Source organism: Misgurnus anguillicaudatus, chromosome 19, assembly GCF_027580225.2.
Source record: "Misgurnus anguillicaudatus chromosome 19, ASM2758022v2, whole genome shotgun sequence".
Taxonomy (NCBI): Eukaryota; Metazoa; Chordata; class Actinopteri; order Cypriniformes; family Cobitidae; genus Misgurnus; species Misgurnus anguillicaudatus.
Window position 1 is genome coordinate 46,104,244 of NC_073355.2, and position 22,303 is coordinate 46,126,546.

The 22,303-nt window shown below is 38.6% G+C and overlaps 1 protein-coding gene across 1 annotated transcript; it reads right to left on the reverse strand.

The window, feature by feature from the left end:
- Window positions 1-1,115: 1,115 nt before the first annotated feature.
- LOC141350865 (GTPase IMAP family member 8-like) lies at window positions 1,116-17,598 on the reverse strand (the record flags this gene model as incomplete). The annotated part of the gene is made up of 2 exons (XM_073856705.1): window positions 1,116-2,436; window positions 16,722-17,598. Coding segments are annotated over 2 exons (2,124 nt in total), but the record flags the coding sequence as incomplete, so codon positions are not given.
- Between the last annotated feature and the right edge of the window lie 4,705 nt (window positions 17,599-22,303).

Sequence of the window (22,303 nt, forward strand, 5' to 3'; positions counted from 1 at the left end):
GTCAATATCCATAAGTTTTGCGAAGATACAGCGTTAAATCCGTTTTTTCACACTCTACGTAAAATTCATTGACGTGGTATACGGAAAAAGATTGGCGAATGGACACGAATTCTATAACTTATTGCCTTGAGTGTCTCTCTATGCTACACACTGATTTTCAAGCAAATCAGACAAAGCTCTAGGAGGACTTTAAAAAAGGAGGTTTAATTAATAATTCAAAATGGCGGATAAAAATGTATGACGGAAAATTACGTCATAGGGTGCAATTTTGTGCAATTTCGGACTTTTTTACTATGGTAACTTCTTGGATCTGTGGGTAAAAGTGCCCAACATAAGTATTTGGATAATGCAGGCAAAATGTCTGAACAGTAAAATGTGAATATGTGAGTACAAAAAGGGCATGGCTGAACACCAGTGTAAAAACTTACATTATTTCATAGAGTACTATTGGTAAGACCATACAACATCACATTATCTTTAGTATCATTAGTAATGTAATCTATTACACATAAAACCCCCAATGTCATGTTATCAATACCAAAGTAACTCTTGACTTTGCCTCATATGACATCAGCATCAACCATAGCAACATGACTACACACCCTTTATTCAACATGACTACACACCCTTTATTCAACATGACTAACTGACAAACAGTTCTGATATTTCATCAATCCCATATAGCCATTATACTTTTCTGGTTTCTCATACAATGGGAGGCTCATTTTGAATACGTGAATAGACTGAAATGTATAGTTTGTAAAGAATAAAGCAACAAGGTAGAATACAAGACTTTAAAATAAAGATTAAATTATCCAATTGACATAAACCCATACCCAAGAAAAGAAGATACATTCTTACCATAATTATGGAACAATCACAAGAAACACATAGGTACATAAATAAAAACTAATCAGTGGTAACCTCACACAGGTTAGTACAATAGTGTGGGGCAACAACGATAGGACTACAACTAGAAATTTGGACACGTAAAACTGTATAGGAGCTGACTAAATACATCCACTGAAAATCACCATGACACCAGTTATTATGAGAAAATAAAAAGGGCAGATACGATTCAGCACAATCTGGCTGTTGTCCGTTTATCTCACATTTTTTAAGTGATATATGAAAACATCTGCCAGTTAGTGTTTAAAAATCTGCTCTACTTTAAGTATGGCCATCAATGTTATGGCCTGCCTCCTACAGCAGCTGCTGCACCTGCTCCGGCTGCAGCTGCGGCACCTGCTCCGGCTGCAGCTGCGGCACCTGACCCGGCTGCAGCTGCGGCACCTGACCCGGCTGCAGCTGCGGCACCTGACCCGGCTGCAGCTGCGGCACCTGACCCGGCTGCAGCTGCGGCACCTGACCCGGCTGCAGCAGCGGCACCTGACCCGGCTGCAGCTGCGGCACCTGGCCCGGCTGCAGCTGCTGCACCTGCTCCGGCTGCAGCTGCGGCACCTGACCCGCTTGCTCCGGCTGCAGCTGCGGCACCTGCTCCGGCTGCAGCCGCTGCACCTGTACGTGCTGCAGCCGCTGCTCCTGCATGTGCTGCACCTGCATTTACACCTGCATGTGCTGCAGCTGGTGCACCTGCTGCAACTGCACGTGCTGCACGTGCTGCATGTGCTGCAGCCGGTACACCTGCTTGTTCTGCTGCATTTGCATGTGCTACAACTGCATGTACTGCACCTTCTGCACATGCTTGTACTTCAGCTTGTGCACCTGCTCTACCTACACATGCTGCACCTACTGCACATAGTACCAAGGTTCCTCCATATATTGCTGCTTTTAGTCCTATGTCTTTTATTGTTTGGATTAATATGCGTCTCTGAGCTTGTTTATAAATCTCATTAGTGTAGTACTTTTTTCCATTAATGTTCACCATTTCATCAATCTTCTGCAGCAGCTCTGTTACCGGAGTTTGATCATTTTTATCTTTATTGTTAAATCCGTGATATCTACCCCCACACTTCTCAATTAATGCCTGTATTTCTGGACTCTCTTTGATATATTCATCTAATGATTTACGATTCAGCAAATCTACATGAGTGAACAGAATGATGGTGTACTGTGCCGCATCTTCACCAAAATTCTCCTGAATCCACTTCACTGTCTTCTGTTCCTCCTCTGTGAATCTCCCCACTTTGATGACAAGGAGAAACACATGAGGACCAGGAATGGACATCTCTATACACTTCTCTATTTCAGACTTCAGTTCTTCATTAGTGATTGATGTATCAAAGAGTCCTGGGGTGTCAGTCACTGAGATTTTTCTATTCTCCATTATTGTCTCTTCTTTTTCACAATGTCTAGTAACAACATTAGGGGAAAAATCTTCCTTAAACGCATCTTTACCCAGTATCTTGTTTCCTGTTGCACTCTTTCCTGATCCAGTTTTACCCACCAGCACAATCCTCACGTCTATTAGAGAATAAGAGTGATATATTAGTAATGGTTATGTTTATAGAAATCAAATAATGTTGCATTGTTATTAAATAATATAGTAAAGATGAAATATCATTATCATGCATATTAAAGTAAGCAAGCATGAACCTACAGACGATTCTTCTAAATGTATTTATATGTCATTATCAGTTTTTCTATCAGAGATTCATATATATAAGTCAAGTCATGAAATGGTAAATCATTTAAACATGAACAAAACAAGCATGACCATCTGGATAAACTGGTATTGTTTTTTGACATATCTATCATGTGAGCATTTGTTCTGAACAAGAGAAACATTCCTTCCCTTTTTACTTTCCTATGCCAATAACTATTTGCATACAGGGTGAATCCCGAGGGACTTAAAGGGCCTTAAACAGAATTTATTAATAGAATTTAGTAACATTCAATATGACACTGGTAAAAGTATCATATTGAATGTTACAAAACACTTTTAAATATTAATTAGAGTAAAGTATAATCCTAGCTTGCATAAACTTGTTGTAATATAAACACTGCATACTGTAATATATCACAATGTTTATCTATACATTTAATTCTTTTTAACACTTCTAAATCTCGTGTGTCTTCAAAAAATCTTCAAAAGCACACCTCTAATTATAATGTTGTAATGCTAACATTCTCTGTAATCAAAGAAACATGATTTATGATGATAGATTTACTAAGTGTTATACTTAATATAAAATTTAACCCTATAGTGTGTATGACTTTCTATCATTGTGTGAAAGTTTGACTGACCTTTAGTTGTTGATGCCATCACTGCTGTGAAATCTGCTGCTGTTGTGTTTAAGAGGACGACTGCCTGACTGTTTGTACTGGATACTTGACAGGAATAAAACTTTCCAACATGAAAGTGAAAATAGCTTTGCTGTCTCTTTAAAGGGGCATTTCACCTGTAGAAACATTAATCTTTATTGAAAGTGCGTCATATTTGTAGTTGAAATGTAACATACATTTTGAATTTGGTGCTTATTTGACCAAGAAAAGGGGTGTTTGTAGTCTCACTCCCTCAACAAAGATATAGCACTTCCTTCTTTCAATGATGCAAAATGATGATTTTTACATCATTGAAAGAAGGAAGTGCAGCACTGAAATCTGTATTTCTCCTGTCTCAGTGGCAACTGAGGAAACGATGCACAACCATTCAAAAACATGACTGGGGTTCTAACTATACAAAGATTAATCCAAATGGGTGAAGTGTCCCTTTAAGGGTTAGTTAACCCAAACATGTACATTGTTTTGTAGTTCTAGACCTGTATTGTATATTTTAAGAACTTCATAAGAAACTCATATCCAAAGGTACAAAGTCATATACAATAAATCCATGGGTAGCATTAAATTTTTTTTTAAAATAAATGCAATATTTGCACCTTTAAAATAAAAAAATCAGCTTACCTGGCTGTAGGTAAAGCAGCTGCTCACACCTTCTAACTTTTCGTAATCTGTCCTCATTTATGTTCAAGAGATTCAGTAATAATCTTTTACATTTTCTGTTTAAATAATTTCAATCTGGGTTCTGTTCATTACACAGTACAGAAACTGCAATTAAAACGACTAAAGATCTACTTATGGCAGCTGACTCTGGACAGTTGACTATATTAATTTCACGTGATTTAAGTGCTGCTTTCATACCATTCACACATCATTCTCTTGGAGAGACTGGTTTCCCTGTGATTTAGGGGTGATTGCTTATACGGTATTAAATCATATCTCTCTGGTCGAACCCCATCGGCATAACTTAAAAGTTACAGATCTGAAACATCACAAGTCACTGTTGGTGTTCCCCAGGGCTCTGTTTTGGGCCCTCTTTTGGTTATTATGTATTTACTTCCCCTTGAACAAATATTCAGGAAGTTTGGAATTCTGTAACATTGTGGAATAAAGGCAGGCAGAGGTGGGGGATCCAAACGCAAGTGCTCTTTAATAGATATAAACAGAGTTATTCAATAATAAAACTGAATAGCTTAAACAGAAACAAAACAAGAAACCAAACCCAAATAACCACATGCAACGACTGATACCACTGTGTCAGGATCTTGTCTTGTATTACATCTAGTTCATTGTGACAGGGTTCTGACAGTACTATGTTTTGTGTGGGAACACGTGGCTATGGATTATTTATTATCAGGCCACGTGTTTTCCTTGTCTCATCGCTCCCTTACTTGTTATTATTTTCACCTGTTCCCCTCATTAGTTCTCCCCATTTAAAGTCCTTGTGCTCTTTGTTCTGTCTGCTATTGTACTGCTTTGTTCCTGTCCTGTTCCAGTCGCTATAAGTCAAGTTTACTGTTGAGTGTAATTCAAGTTAGTCTAGTTTTGTCCAGTTCATTGTCTAATGTTGAATATAGTTTAATTTAGTCTTCAAAATAAAAGGAAGAGACGGGGTTACACAGATCATGACCGTAACATAGCCAACGAGTGGCTTCCAGACACAGAAAATACTTGGAAGGTTGAATGGGCTAAATATTCCAGACAAGCCAACTAGCATGAAGTTCACAGGCTCGTCATTACACATCACTGAATTCATAAAATTACATAAAAACAGGAACAGCATATAGCAGACTCTCATGGCTGTAGAAGGTAATGTTTGTGTATTGCCTCATAAATGTCAACTTTAATTCATACTGACTTACAAGGCACACCGTGTAGAACGTTGCGCCCTTGGCCTCCATGTAGAACCGCCACTGATGTCTCTAAAATACAGTTTGTGTTTCGTTCAAATGTTTTTTTCTAGTATCATAAATAGCCATGTTAGCCTAACCTAGCACAATATTCAGCATAGCTGAGACTGAAATCAATGGCCGCGTTTACATGCACCCTAATAATGCGATTATAATGGGATTTTGTCAATACTGCGATTATACTTTACCTCATGTAAACGCAATAATTCGATAAAAATATGGCGATTAAGCTCATAACCGCAGTAAGTATAATCGCATTAAAAGAGGTGGCGTACGCCGTTTATAATCGCAGTATGCGTCTATGTAAACGCTTTAATCGCATTTATACCGCACTAATTAAGTGCACGTGTGTTTAAGTCACGCACCTTAAGCACAAATTCGTTTTAAACTTGACATTATGAAGTTTTACATGAACTCTGCCAACACGACTCGCTGTCAGCAGTCTGCCTTCATTCAGAAACAGATCAAATAACACGACAGCAGTGTATAAAAGCTTTAAGGGACATTATAACGATAATTATAACGATAAATATATTAGTGACCACATCATAATGATAACTTCATGCTAATTCGCTCAACGAGCGCGGCATTACCTAATATTGGATATTTCTTGTAATCAAAACTTTTTTGCAATTGTTTACATGTCACTGAATGTATTCTGTTCTTGTTGCATTTACACAGCGGGAAACCAGCAGATGTCCTCAACTCGCTGCGTTTCGTGTAACTAAACAATGAATGTAGTAGGTTAAATCTTACCTTTTGGCGTAGTCAGTGTGGTAGAAAAATGTCACAGCAACAACTGCGATCAGCTCTGGATACCTAAGGTAATTTTATGTTATAACCTCAGCAATGAATGAGCTTTCTACTGCATTTTAAGTGTGCGTGCACTTCGAGTTCAAATAGATTTGATTGGCTGTCAATGGTTTATCGTTCATCATGTGCCAAAATCGCTATCGTTATAGTTGTTGTGTGAGCTCTGCTATTATAAAACGATTTTTAAAACTATATTTTTATATCATGTGAACGCCCTTTACAGGCACTGTCATATTTATATCTTCATCACGGCACCGGATAATGAAATACATCTATAACAACGTGTTTGTCATTTAACGTAAGTAAATTAAAACAGTGGACCATATATGTGAGTTCATCATTTGTGCTCTGCATTGGGTTATGTGAATAATCCGAAAATAAAAACTGCATGTAAACCAGAGTGAAGAGGTTAGCTCCAGTCATGTAAACATCTTACTGCGATTAAGACCTTACTCGTATTATTGGAAATAATCGGATTATTGGTGTGCATGTAAACGTGGTCATTGACGCACACGCGCGAAAAAGAACCTTTTGGACCCGTATCCGATCGGTTCTCGGGTCAGACTTCGGGTTTTTGGCTCTAAGTGGACCCGTGAAGACCTCTACCAGGAAGTTCCTCACAATTTCTAAACAGAAAGGACTATTCCAGGACCTTCCGTTCAGAATCCCTTCTGCACCAGCAATAGACCAAATATTACAGGGTCGGCCAGTTTTTAAACTGAAATAAAAGTATTGACCGCAACTGAATCATGTAAAATTTTCCATTGTAAATCTCAGGCCGACCTAGTAGAAGTTGAGGTTTTGAAGGGCCAAGGCGAAGATGATGGCCTAGGTGATAGAGAGATCTTTTGAAGAAATTTGTGACGCAATTTAGGACCTTGTTCTTAGAAAGCATCCTCTCGTTACTAGCAGATTTTCTGAACGTAAGATGTCCCTTTGCCTTACATTCTGGTGTAGATCTGTTAATGACATTGTTTTTTTAATGCTAATAATGGTGCAATATCTATGCACAGCATAGCATCATGATAAGTAATGTGTTTTTTAGTGAGTGGCAAGTTTAATATGTGATTAGATTTATTTAAGTGTAGTACATAAGGGATAATGTACAGCTATAATGTACGGGTCATCAGTACGTAAATATCACCCTAAAGCAGTGGTCACCAATCCTGGTCCTGGAGGGCCGGTGTCTCTGCAGAGTTTAGCTCCAACCCTAATCAAACACACCTGACGCAGCTAATTAAGGTGTTTCAGGTGTGTTTGATTAGGGTTGGAGCTAAACTCTGAGGAAACTCTGCAGCTTCACGGACCATGAACGAGTGAACGGAGACGCCATTGCCCAACATGAAAGCGATTGGGAAGCTGTGGAGGAGCCGCTGCCCGGGTTTCGCAGATTCAGCATGCCCCACATCACCTTGGACCCAGATGTTCGCAGGCGACTAAGGAGGCGTGTCACAACCGAACACCCCACGCGATGCAGCTCCGCGGAGCACGCTCGGGTAAACGAAGACGCCATCGCCCAGCATGAAAGCGGTAAGACTCCGCTTGTTATTGTAACATGTACTACTTGCCACATGTATAGTTTAGCTTCTGCTGTTAGCATAGAGGGGTTTACATGCACTAAGTGTATTGAAGTATTAAGATTAACTGAGAAGGTTGCTGAACTAGAATCGCGCATCCGAACGCTAGTTGAGGATAGCAAAACCGCTAATGTTACTGTTGTAAATACTTTATCGAGCGAAAAGACTAATGGCTCGGTTCCGACATCAGATGCTAATGTAAACACTACAAATACTGTATCGAGCGCGCATAGTGTTTATCAAAATACACATGGCTCGGTTCCGACATCAGAGTCAAATCGGCGGTCTAACTGGGTGACTGTCAGGCGGCATAGTCATATACGGGGTCCATCTAAGACCCATAACGTTACGGTAATTTCTAACAGATTCGATCCCCTAAGGAGTACATCAGCTGAAACACCTGTTAAAAGTGCCCTGGTCATTGGAGATTCTATACTCAGGAACACTAACATTGAGGCACCAAACACCCTAGTCGATTGTATACCGGGAGCCAGAACGTCTGACATTAGATCCAAACTTAAAGTGCTGGCTAATGCTAAGCGGAAGTTTTCTAAGATTGTTATTCACGCCGGCACAAATGACACCAGACTCCGACAGTCGGAAATCACCAAAGATACTATTAAGGAGATGTGTGAAATTGCAAAAACAATGTCAGACAATGTAATATGCTCTGGTCCCCTCCCCGCCAACCGGGGAGATGAAACACATAGTAGATTAGTGTCTCTAAATGGCTGGATGTCAAAGTGGTGCCCTCAGCATAATGTAGGGTTTATAGACAACTGGAAACATTTCCCTAACCCGAGATGGCCTTCATCCGACATCAGAAGGAAGTGCTATACTTACCAAAAATCTGATTAATAGTCTTAATTCTGATATAGTCTGACTATCCAGGGCCCAGGTCAGAAAAAAGACGGATCAGCTTAACCATCCGTCTGTCAGCTGGCATGATATGTCAAGATCACATATATCCCAGCACTTCGAGTCGATCTCACCAGAAACTCAACACATTTCAACTGTATCTGTTCCCCGAACAAGCAAATACAGAGCACCGCTTGCCACATTACGTACAAATTTGATTAACATAAAATTAGAAAACAATACATTACCAGATGAACCTCAAATGTTAAAATTCGGCCTTCTTAACATTAGATCGCTTACCAATAAAGAACCTATTGTTAATTAAATAATTAATGACCAAAACTTAGACGCACTCTGTTTAACAGAAACCTGGCTTAAAGCAGATGACTACATTAGTTTAAACGAATCCACCCCACAAGACTATTATTATAAACACGAACCTCGATTAAAGGGGAGAGGGGGCGGTGTAGCTACAATATACAACAACATTTTTAAAGTTAACCAAAAATCTGAACTAAAATTTAATTCATTTGAACTAATGTTATTAAATATGGAAATAACTGATCGTAACAACAAACAGCTTTCTTTTGTCTTAGCTACAATCTATAGACCTCCGGGCCACCATGCAGATTTCCTTAAAGAAATAGCAAATTTCCTGTCTGAGCTTGTAGTCACTGTAGATAAAGCTCTTATCGTTGGTGATTTTAATATTCATGTGGATAACCCAAAAGATGCACTAGGACGTGCGTTTATGGATGTTCTAAATTCTCTCGGTATTAAACAAAACGTGTCAGGGCCCACGCATACTCGTAAGCACACATTAGACTTAATTCTGTCACTCGGACTCAATATTAATGACATCGAAATATCACCTCAGAGTGATGCAGTTTCTGACCATTACCTTGTGTCATACACTGTACTTCTAGATAGGATCACTCAATCCACAACATCCTACCGAATAGCCAGAACAATAATTTCCACCACTAAAGATAGCTTTATTAGCACTATTCCAGACCTGTCCCAAATGAAACATGTAGCAGATAACTGTGACGATCTAGATACTGTAATAGAAAACCTAAACAATGTCTGTTCTAACACACTGGATGCCGTTGCTCCCATTCGAAAAAAGAAAATCAAAGAAAAACCGCCAGCTCCATGGTATGACCATCACACCGCTGCTCTTAAAAAGGCAGCTAGAAAAATGGAAAGAAATTATAGAAGCACAAAGTTAGAGGTATGGCGTGCAGCATGGACAGATAGTGTTAAACACTACAGACAGGCTATAAAAACGGCCAGATCAACCTATCTCAGTACGCTTATTAAAGAAAATCATAACAACCCTCGCTTCCTCTTTAGCACAGTCGCAAAACTGACAAGAAACAAAGAACAAACAGAAACCAATAGTAAACTTCAACACAATAGTAACGATTTCATGAACTTCTTTTCTAACAAAATTACGGCTATTAGGGAAAACATCGTAACTACCCAAGCAGCCATCACTCTACCCATTAGATTACCATATGAACATCTAGAAACACTAGATTACCATATGAACATCTTGATTCATTTAAACCTACTACAATAGATGAGCTCTCTAAACTAGTCACATCATCCAAATCATCGTCCTGTATATTAGACCCCGTTCCCACAAAACTACTGAAAGAGGTATTCCCTGTAGTGTCAACCCCGGTACTACAAATCTTTAACTCATCGCTAGAAATAGGATACGTTCCAACAGCTTTCAAACTAGCAGTTATTAAACCGCTGATTAAAAAACCACAGCTTGATCAGGGAGAGCTTAATAACTTAAGACCAATCTCAAATCTCCCTTTCCTTTCGAAAATATTAGAAAAGGTAGTGGCAAGCCAGTTACGCACATTCTTGACACATAATAGTACGTATGAAAAGTTCCAATCAGGATTCAGGCCCCACCATAGCACAGAGACAGCGCTGCTTAGAGTTACAAATGACCTCATGTTAACATTCAATCGTGGTGAAATCTCAATCCTTATATTACTAGACCTTAGCGCAGCCTTTGACACAATAGATCACACAATCTTACTCAATAGACTAGAAAACTATGTTGGTATCAGTGGTCAGGCGTTAGCCTGGTTTAGGTCGTATCTAACCAATCGCTATCACTTTGTTTATGTAAATGAGGAAGAGTCATATCACTCCCTGGTCAAATATGGTGTACCGCAGGGATCAGTTTTAGGTCCTATCCTGTTCTCGTTATATATGTTACCCCTAGGAGACATTATCAGGAAACATAACATAAGTTTTCACTGCTATGCGGATGATACCCAGCTTTACATCTCCTCACATCCCAGCGAAACCCACATGTTTTCTAAGCTAGCAGACTGCATTAGCGATGTTAGTGACTGGATGGCACATAACATTCTTAAGCTGAACTCAAATAAGACAGAGATGCTTATTATTGAACCGAATCGCTACAAACATAATATGTCAGATTACAAGTTGCACATAGATGGCTGCACTGTGGTGCCATCTTCCTCGGTTAGGAACTTAGGTGTGATGTTCGACAGCAACTTATCCTTCGATAGTCATATCGGCAACATCTGCCGCACAGCATTCTTCCATCTTAGAAATATCTCAAAAATTCGCCACATGCTGTCTACATCTGACGCAGAGAAGCTTATCCATGCTTTTATGACCTCTAGAATAGACTATTGTAACTCGCTACTTGGGGGATGCCATGCAAATCAGGTAAACAAGCTGCAGCTAGTTCAAAACGCTTCTGCAAGACTGCTTACTCGATCTAAGAAGTATGACCACATAAGTCCAATTCTGGCATCTTTACACTGGCTAATTATCGCATACAATTTAAAATATCACTTATCACCTACAAAGCCTTAAATGGCCTAGCACCCTCATATCTTAGAGAATTACTATCAGAATACAATCCATCACGTGCACTGCGTTCGCAAATTCTGGTCTCTTAGTTATCCCTAAAATATCAAAAGTGTCTAAAGGTGGAAGATCCTTTTCCTACTTAGCCCCTAAGCTCTGGAATGATTTGCCAACCGTTGTCCGAGAATCAGACACAATAGATACCTTTAAATCTAGACTTAAAACTTTTCTCTTTAACAAGGCATTCACATAGTTGTTTTATTAATGGTACTCATCTCACAATAGATAGCTTGAACAACCTAATAAATAAATGAACTAAATCCTCATTTTCGTCAACACTTCAAAGCATGGTAAATGCTATTAATATTCTTAAGAAAAATGTTTAATCTCTCCTTACTCGTTTACATATGTGCAGCAAACCATGAGCCGGGCATAAACTTTTAAAAACAAATGTCACGTATAAAATAGAAAAGGCTACATACAAGGAAAAGAAACGCTACTCTGTGCACATGCAAACCACAATACAAGGCCAAAACTTCAAAACTACACCAATAAATCCCCGAATCGGGCCATTAATTGCCAAGCACAGAGGAGTGATTGAAAGTTATGTATGGCATTATGTTATCACTTGCTCGGCCCTTCTCCTGAGGTTTGTGAGTCGAGTAGGGGAGTACTGTGAAGCCCAGACAGGCATCAGGGAGATGGCTGGCGCAGTCACGTCCCCGTCTCCCCTTTACTCCCTTGCTCGTCCGGATTTCAATAAAGCACGATGGGTATAGATTTGTGGTGTTAAGCCCACTAGTCGGGGGCGGGACTTCAGTCCTTAAAAGGGTGTCACTGCACCCATTTCCAAAACATTCGCCGTCCCGTGCATTTTTCTCGTTCTCCCTAAACCAAACTGTGCAGAGTCTTTCACAAGGATGACGTTGTATCTTCAATACGTATATGTACATGTGTGTGTATGTATGTGTATGTATGTATATGTATGTATATATATGTATATGTATATATATATGTATATGTATATATGTATATGTATATATATGTGTGTATATGTGTATGTGTGTGTATGTGTATGTATGTACATATGTATATATAGATATGTGTGGATATATATAGATATGTATGGATATATGTTTGTGTATATGTACATGTGTATACATATGAATGGCCCCTACGCTAATTGGGTTTTGTTTTTCTTTCTTTATGTCTCGTCCTTGTCTCTGAGGACAATGAGACAAACAGACCCAGTTCCGGTAAATGTGAAAGTCGGCACACCTCTGACCCACCGGCAGACCTTCAACGTGATGCCCAGCTGATGCATGACCAACGACCACCGGCAGAACCCGCTTAACCTCCGCCTAATCTCCTTAATTGTTTCAATGTATATATAAATATATCTCCCAAGGGTTTTTCCCTCCTATGACTTTTTTTTACTTCCCCGGCTGAGCCTGGGTTTTTTTTTCTCCTAGGGGGTTTTTCAACCCGGGTTTAGGGATGCTAACAATTCATTGATCGGTGATTAACTTCTTCCACCCTGAAGCTATTTTGGGGATTTTCGCCTGGATTTGGCCTACCCAATTTCAAAAGCTTCCCATACCCACATGCAGAGGTTTACATACAAATGTTTGGTATCATTTTACAGGAAACCCTTTGAAATAACATAAAACACTGTTAAAAATGCTAAACATGGTTGTATGTGTTGTCAGTCCTCTAATAAACACAAAAATATATAGGCGCTTTTTGATGTTTTTTTTCTAAAGTTTTTATTTGAAAGTGTATAACTCTGGCCCTGGGTGCCTCAGCTCCCTGCAGACAGTTTTGTTTGATTCCAGCAATTGCCAGCTTACAGAGGAAAAAGGAATTTTTTCTCTATCATAATAAATGCAAAAGTTATTTTACTCCAACTGATGGGAGGAATAATATGCTTATGGAGTTAAATTTCTGCCAAAAAACATTTGAAGTGCTCCCATAACCACATACAGTGGAATAAATGCAAAATCTTTATATCATTTTGCAGAAAACATTTTGAAGTTACATAAAAAGCTGCTGTTTGTGACAAATATTGTTATTTATGTGGTTTTTATATGATAAAACCAGAGGCGATTCTAGGGTCTATAGGGGCCCCAAGCAGAAAATTTCCTGTGTGCAACACTTCTATACAATGTCCTTTGCTTAACCCATTATTCTACAGGGCAACAGTTACTGCGAAAGATACATATATACAAGTGTAATCATCATCATACCTAACATTATTAACATGTTTGGATGCATAAATGGCATAACATGTTTGGAAATAATGTCAGCAGATAAATATTTTCTACATTATACAATGATAGCAATGACTCATAACTTATTTTTACAATATTTTAAGAAACCAGTCATTTTATGACTGCTATACTAAATAATCTTAATCATAGTTACTGCTAACTGTTATGTAAGTTAGTGTCCAGAGTTAAATATTAGTAAACTAAATATTAATTTCATATCTGAAAATACAGAACAGTCTAACACATACATCTGTTGATTTTCTCAGCAACAATGCAATTTTATAGACTTGACAAAAGGTTTTCCTGAGATTTGTTTGATAATGTTTGAGACCTGACAGGGTGAGGATGTGGTTTGTCTTACCTCCCTTAAACTCATCATCTCTCCGTTCTTCTTCCCTTTCCCTGCTTTGCACAAAACATTTCTGATGTACATCTACAGAAGCCAATAGTGATCGAGTCAAAATAAGATAAGCATTGCTATTTAGAAACTTCCTTTAGTCTCGTCATGTTTTCATAAGCTAACTCACTCGTGTGGCATCTATTGATTGCGGTTGTGCGCGAATGAACGCAAAGACGCGCGGACATGAATACGTGCGTGCACGCGTCATTGCGACTGCTTCATCGCTTTTACAAGCGTAAATTGGGTAACTACATTGCATATAGATCCGTCTTTGTAAAGGATTGCACTATAACTGCTAAAATTTAAACTTGAGATTTACACCGGGGCACAAAAGATTTACACTTGGGCACGTGCCTGGAGCTGGACCGGACACATTAAACCACATATGCGTAAGAGGGCTGCTCACTTTAGCGCCTTTTTGTGGTTAAATTGTTTTAAATCACTTGAGTGTTAGCATTTCCAAGCCTTTGAAACACGTGCAAATGTTAAACTTTTCCTATTTAAATTTGCGTATTAATCTGGGAATCACATGCGAGCCGGACCATGGGTCGTGATCCGTACGGATCAACTGCGACAGCACGACTGAACGATACAACGTCACACATTCGCTACGTTCATTTTCAAAACTGGCAAGTTATCCACCTGGGTTGGATTTTGACTGGGCTAAGCCAATGTCAATCAACATTCCATCCAATCAGAATTTTGATATGCAGTCATGTTGAGTATCTATTTTCATCTACCGGGTGTAGCTGGCCATCCGAGAAACAAACTCGGGGGGCCCTCTAGTGGCTCGGGGCTCCAAGCAGTTGCCTGCCTTGCCTGTTGACAAGGTGCGCCTCTGGATAAAACACCAAATTTTCTTTTTTTATGTTGTAAATATGGTCTCTGATAGTGTATAACTCTGGTTCTGGGTGCTCTAGCAGACTGCAGACAGTTCTGGTTGTTAACAGCAGCAGACAGTAAACACCCAAAAAAAGAATGAACTCTTTAGCATGTCGCATTCAAAAGTTATTCTTATTTTACTGAAGGGTGCGAAAATACATTTTTCATATAAATATACATTTTTTGTTTTGCACATATAATAAATAGCAAGGGATTATTCATGCACACAACCAAAGAAAATGCTGTGAATGGACTCATTCTTTAGAGTAGGACCTAAGAGAAAAGATGGTGTATCATTTGTGGCTATCTGTGCTATCTGAGGCAGTCCACACTCAATTTTTACATACGTTTACAAAAGACAATTTTTTACCTTATTATTCATTCGACAATTGTTGGATATGTGTTGATAATAGAGCAAAAATAACGCTGTAGCCTTATTCCCGAGAATGAGAGCTTTTATTTGATATAAGACTTGCCCATGTTTGTCATACTTGAAAAATATGAAATATGTGAATATTAAATTATATACAAAATTATGGGGGGGGGGTGATAGTGTAAATTAAGTGTAAATAACTTTCTTACAGTAAAAGATTTCTCAAAGTGATGCATATCTGCAGAAAGTAGAGACTCTAAGCTTTCAAACAGTATCTCATATGTGTTACTGGGGTCCATGACGGACCATTAAAGATTAAAAGAATACTTTATATTGAGTCAAAATACAAAATTTTGTACCCGGGACAGGGTCCTCAGGGTTTAAGAGGTTAATAATAATAATTAAATTGATAAAACTTGGTGATGTTAAAAAAAATGACATGCACGTGTGTGCGGCACCTGCGCAAAAAAAAAAACAGTATCAATACCTTTGCTGAAAGTGTGCCGCAGGTCCAAGCCTAACTTCTCTCTTCTATGCGTTACATTATTACTACGCTCACCAGTATAATTTAATCTTAGCTGCTGTATTTTGCTGCGCTATATAAATTAAATTGAGTAGGCCTGCATTCTTTTCAAATGAGACATAGATTGCAATCCATAGATCCACACATTTATTTTTTTAAAGTAACACATACATGATACATGTTTGACAAATGAAAGGATTACATATACATCTATGTATCTTTTTATAATCTACAATTATCCCATAAAATATACAAAATATTTCTTCCTAGAGCATGGATGAGGGTATAAGTGCCCTCAATAAGTATTGGTACAATGCAGGCAAAATTCCTCTCTTTGGTTAGTCAAAAAATGTCTAAACAATAAAGTGTGAATATGAGACAAAAGTACATATAGAGCATGGCTGAACACTAAAAACTTATATTATATCATAGAGTACTATTGGTAGTAAGACCACGCAACATCACATTATCATTAGACATGTATTCTATTACATGTAAAAACACAATGTCATCACTGATATATTAATGACTGGATTGCGCATGAAGCCACAATTGTGAAGCCACCGCGCGCCATATTGTTATGCCCAAACATACATTTTAATGATACAGTAAAACACTACTTTTACAATCTAAGTCAATGACGCCCTCTGCCAGTTGGGCATAGCAAGATGGCCGCTCGAAGTCTGCGACGGCTTCATCTCCTGCTGTTACGTTCAGCATCTTATGCGCAATCCAGTCACAACTGAAAATGCTTAATTTGGACACTTAAAACTGTATGGAAGCTGACTAAATCAATCCACTGAAAATCACCTTGACACCAGTTATAATGAGAAAATACAATGGGCAGATATGATTCAGCACAATCTGGCTGTTGTCCATTTATATAAGTAATATATGAAAATATCTGCCAGTTAGTGTTTAAAAATCAGCTCTACTTTAAGCGTTATGCTTGTAATACAAGTTCTGAAGTAGCATCTGCTGCGGCCATCACTGTTATGGCCTGCCTCCTGCAGCTACAGCAGCTACAGCAGCTACAGCAGCTGCTACACCTGCACATGCTGCACCTGCTGCACCTGCACCTGCTGCACGTGCTACAACTGCATGTGCTGCAGCTGCTGCACCTGTACCTGCTGCAGCTGCTGCACCTGTACCTGCTGCAGCTGCTACACCTGCCTGTGCTACAACTGCTATCCCTGCACCTGCTGCACATATTGCCAAAGCTCCTCCTCCATATATTAGTGCATTTATTCCTATGTCTTTTCTTCTTTGCATTAATATGCGTCTCTGAGCTTGTTTATAAATCTCACTAGTATAGTATTTTTTTCCATTAATGTTCACCATTTCATCAATCTTCTGCAGCAGCTCTGTTACCGGAGTTTGATCATTTTTATCTTGATTGTTAAATCCGTGATATCTACCCCCACACTTCTCAATCAATGCCTGTATTTCTGGACTCTCTTTGATATAATCATCTAATGATTTACCATTCAGCAAATCTACATGAGTGAACAGAATGATGGTGTACTGTGCCGCATCTTCACCAAAATTCTCCTGAATCCACTTCACTGTCTTCTGTTCCTCCTCTGTGAATCTCCCCACTTTGATGACCAGCAGGAACACGTGAGGACCAGGAATGGACATCTCTATACACTTCTGTATTTCAGACTTCAGTTCTTCATTAGTGATCGATGTATCAAAGAGTCCTGGGGTGTCGATCAATGAGATTTTTCTATTCTCGATTGTTGTCTCTTCTTTTTCACAATGTCTAGTTACAGCTTTAGGGGAACAGTCTTCCTTAAACGCATCTCTACCCAGTATCTTGTTTCCTGATGCACTCTTTCCTGATCCAGTTTTACCCACCAGCACAATCCTCACATCTATTAGAGAATAAGAGTGATATATTAGTAATGATTATTATGACCACCTGGGAGTGGTCATTGATGATTAGCTTAGTTTCATGGAGCATGTTGCCAGCACCACCCACTCTTGTAGATTCATCCTTTACAAATTAGACCTTTCCTAAATGAGCACGCTATGCAGGTCCTAGTCCAAGCTCTTGTCCTGTCCAGGCTGGACTACTGCAACGCTCTACTGGCTGGACTTCCAGCCTGCACAACCAAACCTCTACAGATGTTTCAGAACGCAGCGGCAAGAGTGGTCTTTCATGAGCAAAAGAGTGCGCACGTCACTGCTCTCTTTGTCAAGTTACACTGGCTTCCTATAGCAGCTCGCATCAAATTTAAAGCTCTGCTCCTGGCCTTTAAAACCACCATTGGGTCAGCAACCCCCACCTTCACTTGCTTATACAGCTTTATGTATCGCGTACCTTCTCAGGAGCTGTTCCACAACTGTGGAATGATCTGCCGATCGTGACTGTCTTTAAGAATCGGCTAAAAACCCATATCTTTCACCACCACTTCACTTCCTAATATAGGACTTACTATCTTTCTTTACTTTCATTTTTTCCTTTATTTCTATCTGTACATTCTTACACACATTCTGAAAAAGTAAAAAAAAAAACTAACCGAAATACTAACCATAACAGTGCACTTATGTATTGCTGTTCTTGTGTTGCTATAATTGCTTCTATTGTTTACCTCACTTGCAAGTGGCTTTGGACAAAAGCGTCTGCTAAATGACTAAATGTAATGTAAATGTATTATGTTTATAGAAATCAAATAATGTTGCATTGTTATTAAATAATATAGTAAAGATTAAATATTATTATCATGCATATTAAAGTAAGCAAGCCGTAATCCACAGATGATTCAATATAAACCATTACCAAATACCACCTTTCTTGTACACTGTCAGAAAAAAAGGTTTAAAACTGTACCTTATCTGTCACTGGGGTGGTACCCTCAAAGGTTCAGTTTTGTACCTTTTATCGGTATACAACACATTATTACCATAGTGAAAAAATAGTATACTTAAGTACAATTTATTCACATGTACTTTAGTATAACTAAATGTATTTGTTGAACACTATATATTGGTATACTTCAAGTCTGCTAAATTGGAACAACTAATTTTGTACTTAATGCACTTTAGTTGCGTGAAAGTTGTGCTGGGGTCCAACCAAAATTGTGTTAAATATACTTTGTTGTGCTAAAGTGGAACTATTCAAAGTATTCTTAAATACAACTTAAGTATCTACCCTAATTTTGGACAATATACAGAACAGAACATTCAATGTGCACTTCAAATTTATTTTGATAACATTACAATTGCAACTAAATTACATTTTAAGAGTGTTCGACGTACACTTATGTTATACTTATAATAAACTGAGGCCATACTAGTATTTTACTAATAGTGACATTCAAATATATTTGAAGCATAATCAAATTGTATTGTAATAAAACTTTGAGTGAGATGTACTGTAGTATGCTTAAGACATACTTAAAATTGCTTGCAATGACATTGGAAATACCTTTAACTCAGACTTCTAGTGTATTTTAGGTAATACTAAAATGTGCTAAAAGTGCAATTTAAAGGTATAGCGGAAGATTTTCCCGAATTATTTAAAAGAACCGCCCCTCCCGAGAGGGAACACCTGTTAAACGCGTGCACGAGACAGAGAGAGAGAGAGAGAGCATGCAGGAGCCTAGTTCTTCTCTTCGCTCTGTTTACAAGTTACTGTGGGCATGTTTACCATGTCTGTGCGGTTCGTGACTTGTGCCAGGGCTACCATCGCTAATCATAGCTTACATCAACTTTTACTAGCAGTGATTTTAAATGGATTTCTCCAAATAGCATGACAAAATGTACCTTTCCAGTAGAAACTTTGCATGGGAAGCCCAACCTGTCCTTTTAGCTCACGCCCAGTGCTTTAAGTGGGCCGGAACGCCCCGGTACTCAGTACCGCCACTTCTAAAAATAGCTCTTGAGCGTACCACCACCTCTCCGTGCGCTCAGAACGTGCTTTTAGCGTACCGGAACGCTCATTTGCACATCTGTTTAAAAATCAGAGGTTTAATTGAATCCTTTGCTGCGCTGCGGCTTTTCAGTGCGCCCTTAATGTACGCTTCCTAATTCGTCCCACCGAGAGCAGAGACTACCTTACCCATACACCCTTGCGTTTACAAGTTAAAAGCGCATGCGTCGGACGGTCAGCAGTGTCAACGTGCTCTGGAGAGGTGTGTGAAACGCGCAACCATTGGTTAAAATGAAAATACAATGAACACTTAATATGCCCTCCTTGTTTTAGACTCTGAGTAGTAAAAGAACACGGTCAGAATCAGAGGACTCGCTGACATCCCACCAAGCCAGAATGATAGCTGCAGGTCAGACGCAAGCCTTGTAGGTACGTGATAATCTCCGCTGTCACGGCTGTCAGTTTGGTTCCCCTCGACGCAACTTCGGATTTCCTCAGGCGATGTGCAGAAAACATTCTTGAAATTGTAATAGACATTTAGTTTAATTGCTAAACTACAAGTGAGCGAAATTTAAATGAATTTGAACCACCTACACAGTAGTTTTACCACCCGCAAAATGGAAAACAATGGGACAAAATAAATGACTTTCGAGTTTAAAATTGCCAGTATTTTGTTATTCTTGAACCCATAGACATGGTCTTGGTGTCATTTAAAAAAAAAAATGTTAAGCTCTTTCTATCTGAACAACTAGTTTTAGCATTTAACCATGCTGAAAATGTTACTCGCATATCTACCTTTTGCACATTTTATTTATGTTCAAAAGCTCTACAGTAGCTCTTTCTACTGGTATATTTTTTCAAAATCCTTTTGCACATTTTATTTATGTTCAAAAGCTCTACAGTAGCTCTTTCCTTTCCAATGGTATTTTTTTTCAAAATCCTTTTGCACATTTTATTTATGTTCAGTGGCTATTTCTAGCTCAAGCAAATCCAGAAACTTATAAAAGGATTTATTATTTTTTACAAGGTCGTCTGTTGACTGCTGAATATAAAACCCCTTCAATATAGGAGTCGAGTCAGCAAAAAAAAAAAAAAAGATTATATATATATATATATATATATATATATATATATATATATATATATATATATATATATATATATATGAGTACCGGCACCTCTTTTGGGCCACTTAAAGCACTGCTCACGCCAGTGTGTGAAATAGTCTCCCATAAACACTCTGGTCTTGTTTCTTTCTTTATAGTCCTTTCTCTTCTTGTCATACAATTCGTAGACACTTTTTCTCTTGCGACCCTCAGACATTTTGAAAAAAAAAACACAGCGAGAATGTGAGCTTCAATGAATGGTTGAAACCGTAGTACAACACACATACGCGTGAAAGTGCGCATGTGCAGAAAGCAAACCTAGAGGCGAGCACGTACGACGGTTATAAGTCAACATATAATCAGAATGATTGACATCTGGGATGACCAATAGTCTTGATGATCCACCCGGAAAACGGAAATCTTCCGCTATACCTTTAATTGAACTTTAAGGAATAGTCTACTCATTTTCAATATTAAACTATGTTATTACCTTAAATAAAAATTGTTGATACATCCCTCTATCATCTGTGTGCGTGCACGTAAGCGCTGGAGCGCGCTGCGACGCTTCGATAGCATTTAGCTTAGCCCCATTCATTCAATGGTACCATTTAGAGATAAAGTTAGAAGTGACCAAACACATCAACGTTTTTCTTATTTAAGACGAGTAGTTATACGAGCAAGTTTGGTGGTACAAAATAAAACGTAGTGCTTTTCTAAGCGGATTTAAAAGAGGAACTATATTTTATGGCGTAATAGCACTTTTGGGAGTACTTCGACCACTTTGTATTCACATCTTGTGCTTGTCTGGATTTGAATCCAGGTCCCTCCTGTACAAAGGTACTGTCTTTACCAACTGCGCCACCATAAAATTGCAGTGAAAACTGAATACCAACATAGTGTCTGCCTTGGCACAACAAGATAACGTGCCTCTCTCTGGCTAGACAGTAAGCACCATGACAAAGACTGGTATAGGCACAAAAAACAGTATTGTTGTAATGCTGGATGTTAACTAATCAACTTTAAGTTTATTTATGAAGAGACACTATAAAACAATTAAACCTCAGGTGGTGTTGCTAACCTAAATTTGACTCTTAGGTGGAACTGGTTACAGACATGAAACTCTTGGTGCTCCTAATCTCTTAATCACAAAGGCTTTTGCACTGTTATCCTTTAGGCTCATATCACTAAGTTTCTGCTGAAATAAATGATGTAATGTATACATATTATGTAAGGGATAATGTAGAGGCAGCCGGTAGTTATTGGGAAATAAGCCCTGACAGTGTGATCAGGACCCGATGCGAAGCGGAGGGTCTTGTATAACACTGGAGGGGCTTATTTCCCGATAACTACCGGCTGCCTCTACATTATCCCGCTTATTACACGGCTACTTGCCACATAAGAAAAAAACTGGACATGAATATGAATTTGAAACATTTTATTATTTGTTTTAAATTAACATTTTTATCCTTCCGTGAAACTTTGCACAGATGCATAAAATGATCGTACTACCTTATTAAGATCCTCTGCTTCATAATTGTCTGTCTCCATTTTTTTCTCTTTTAGCCAGTCTTTTTGAGTTTCATTAAGTTTTAATGCCCATTCT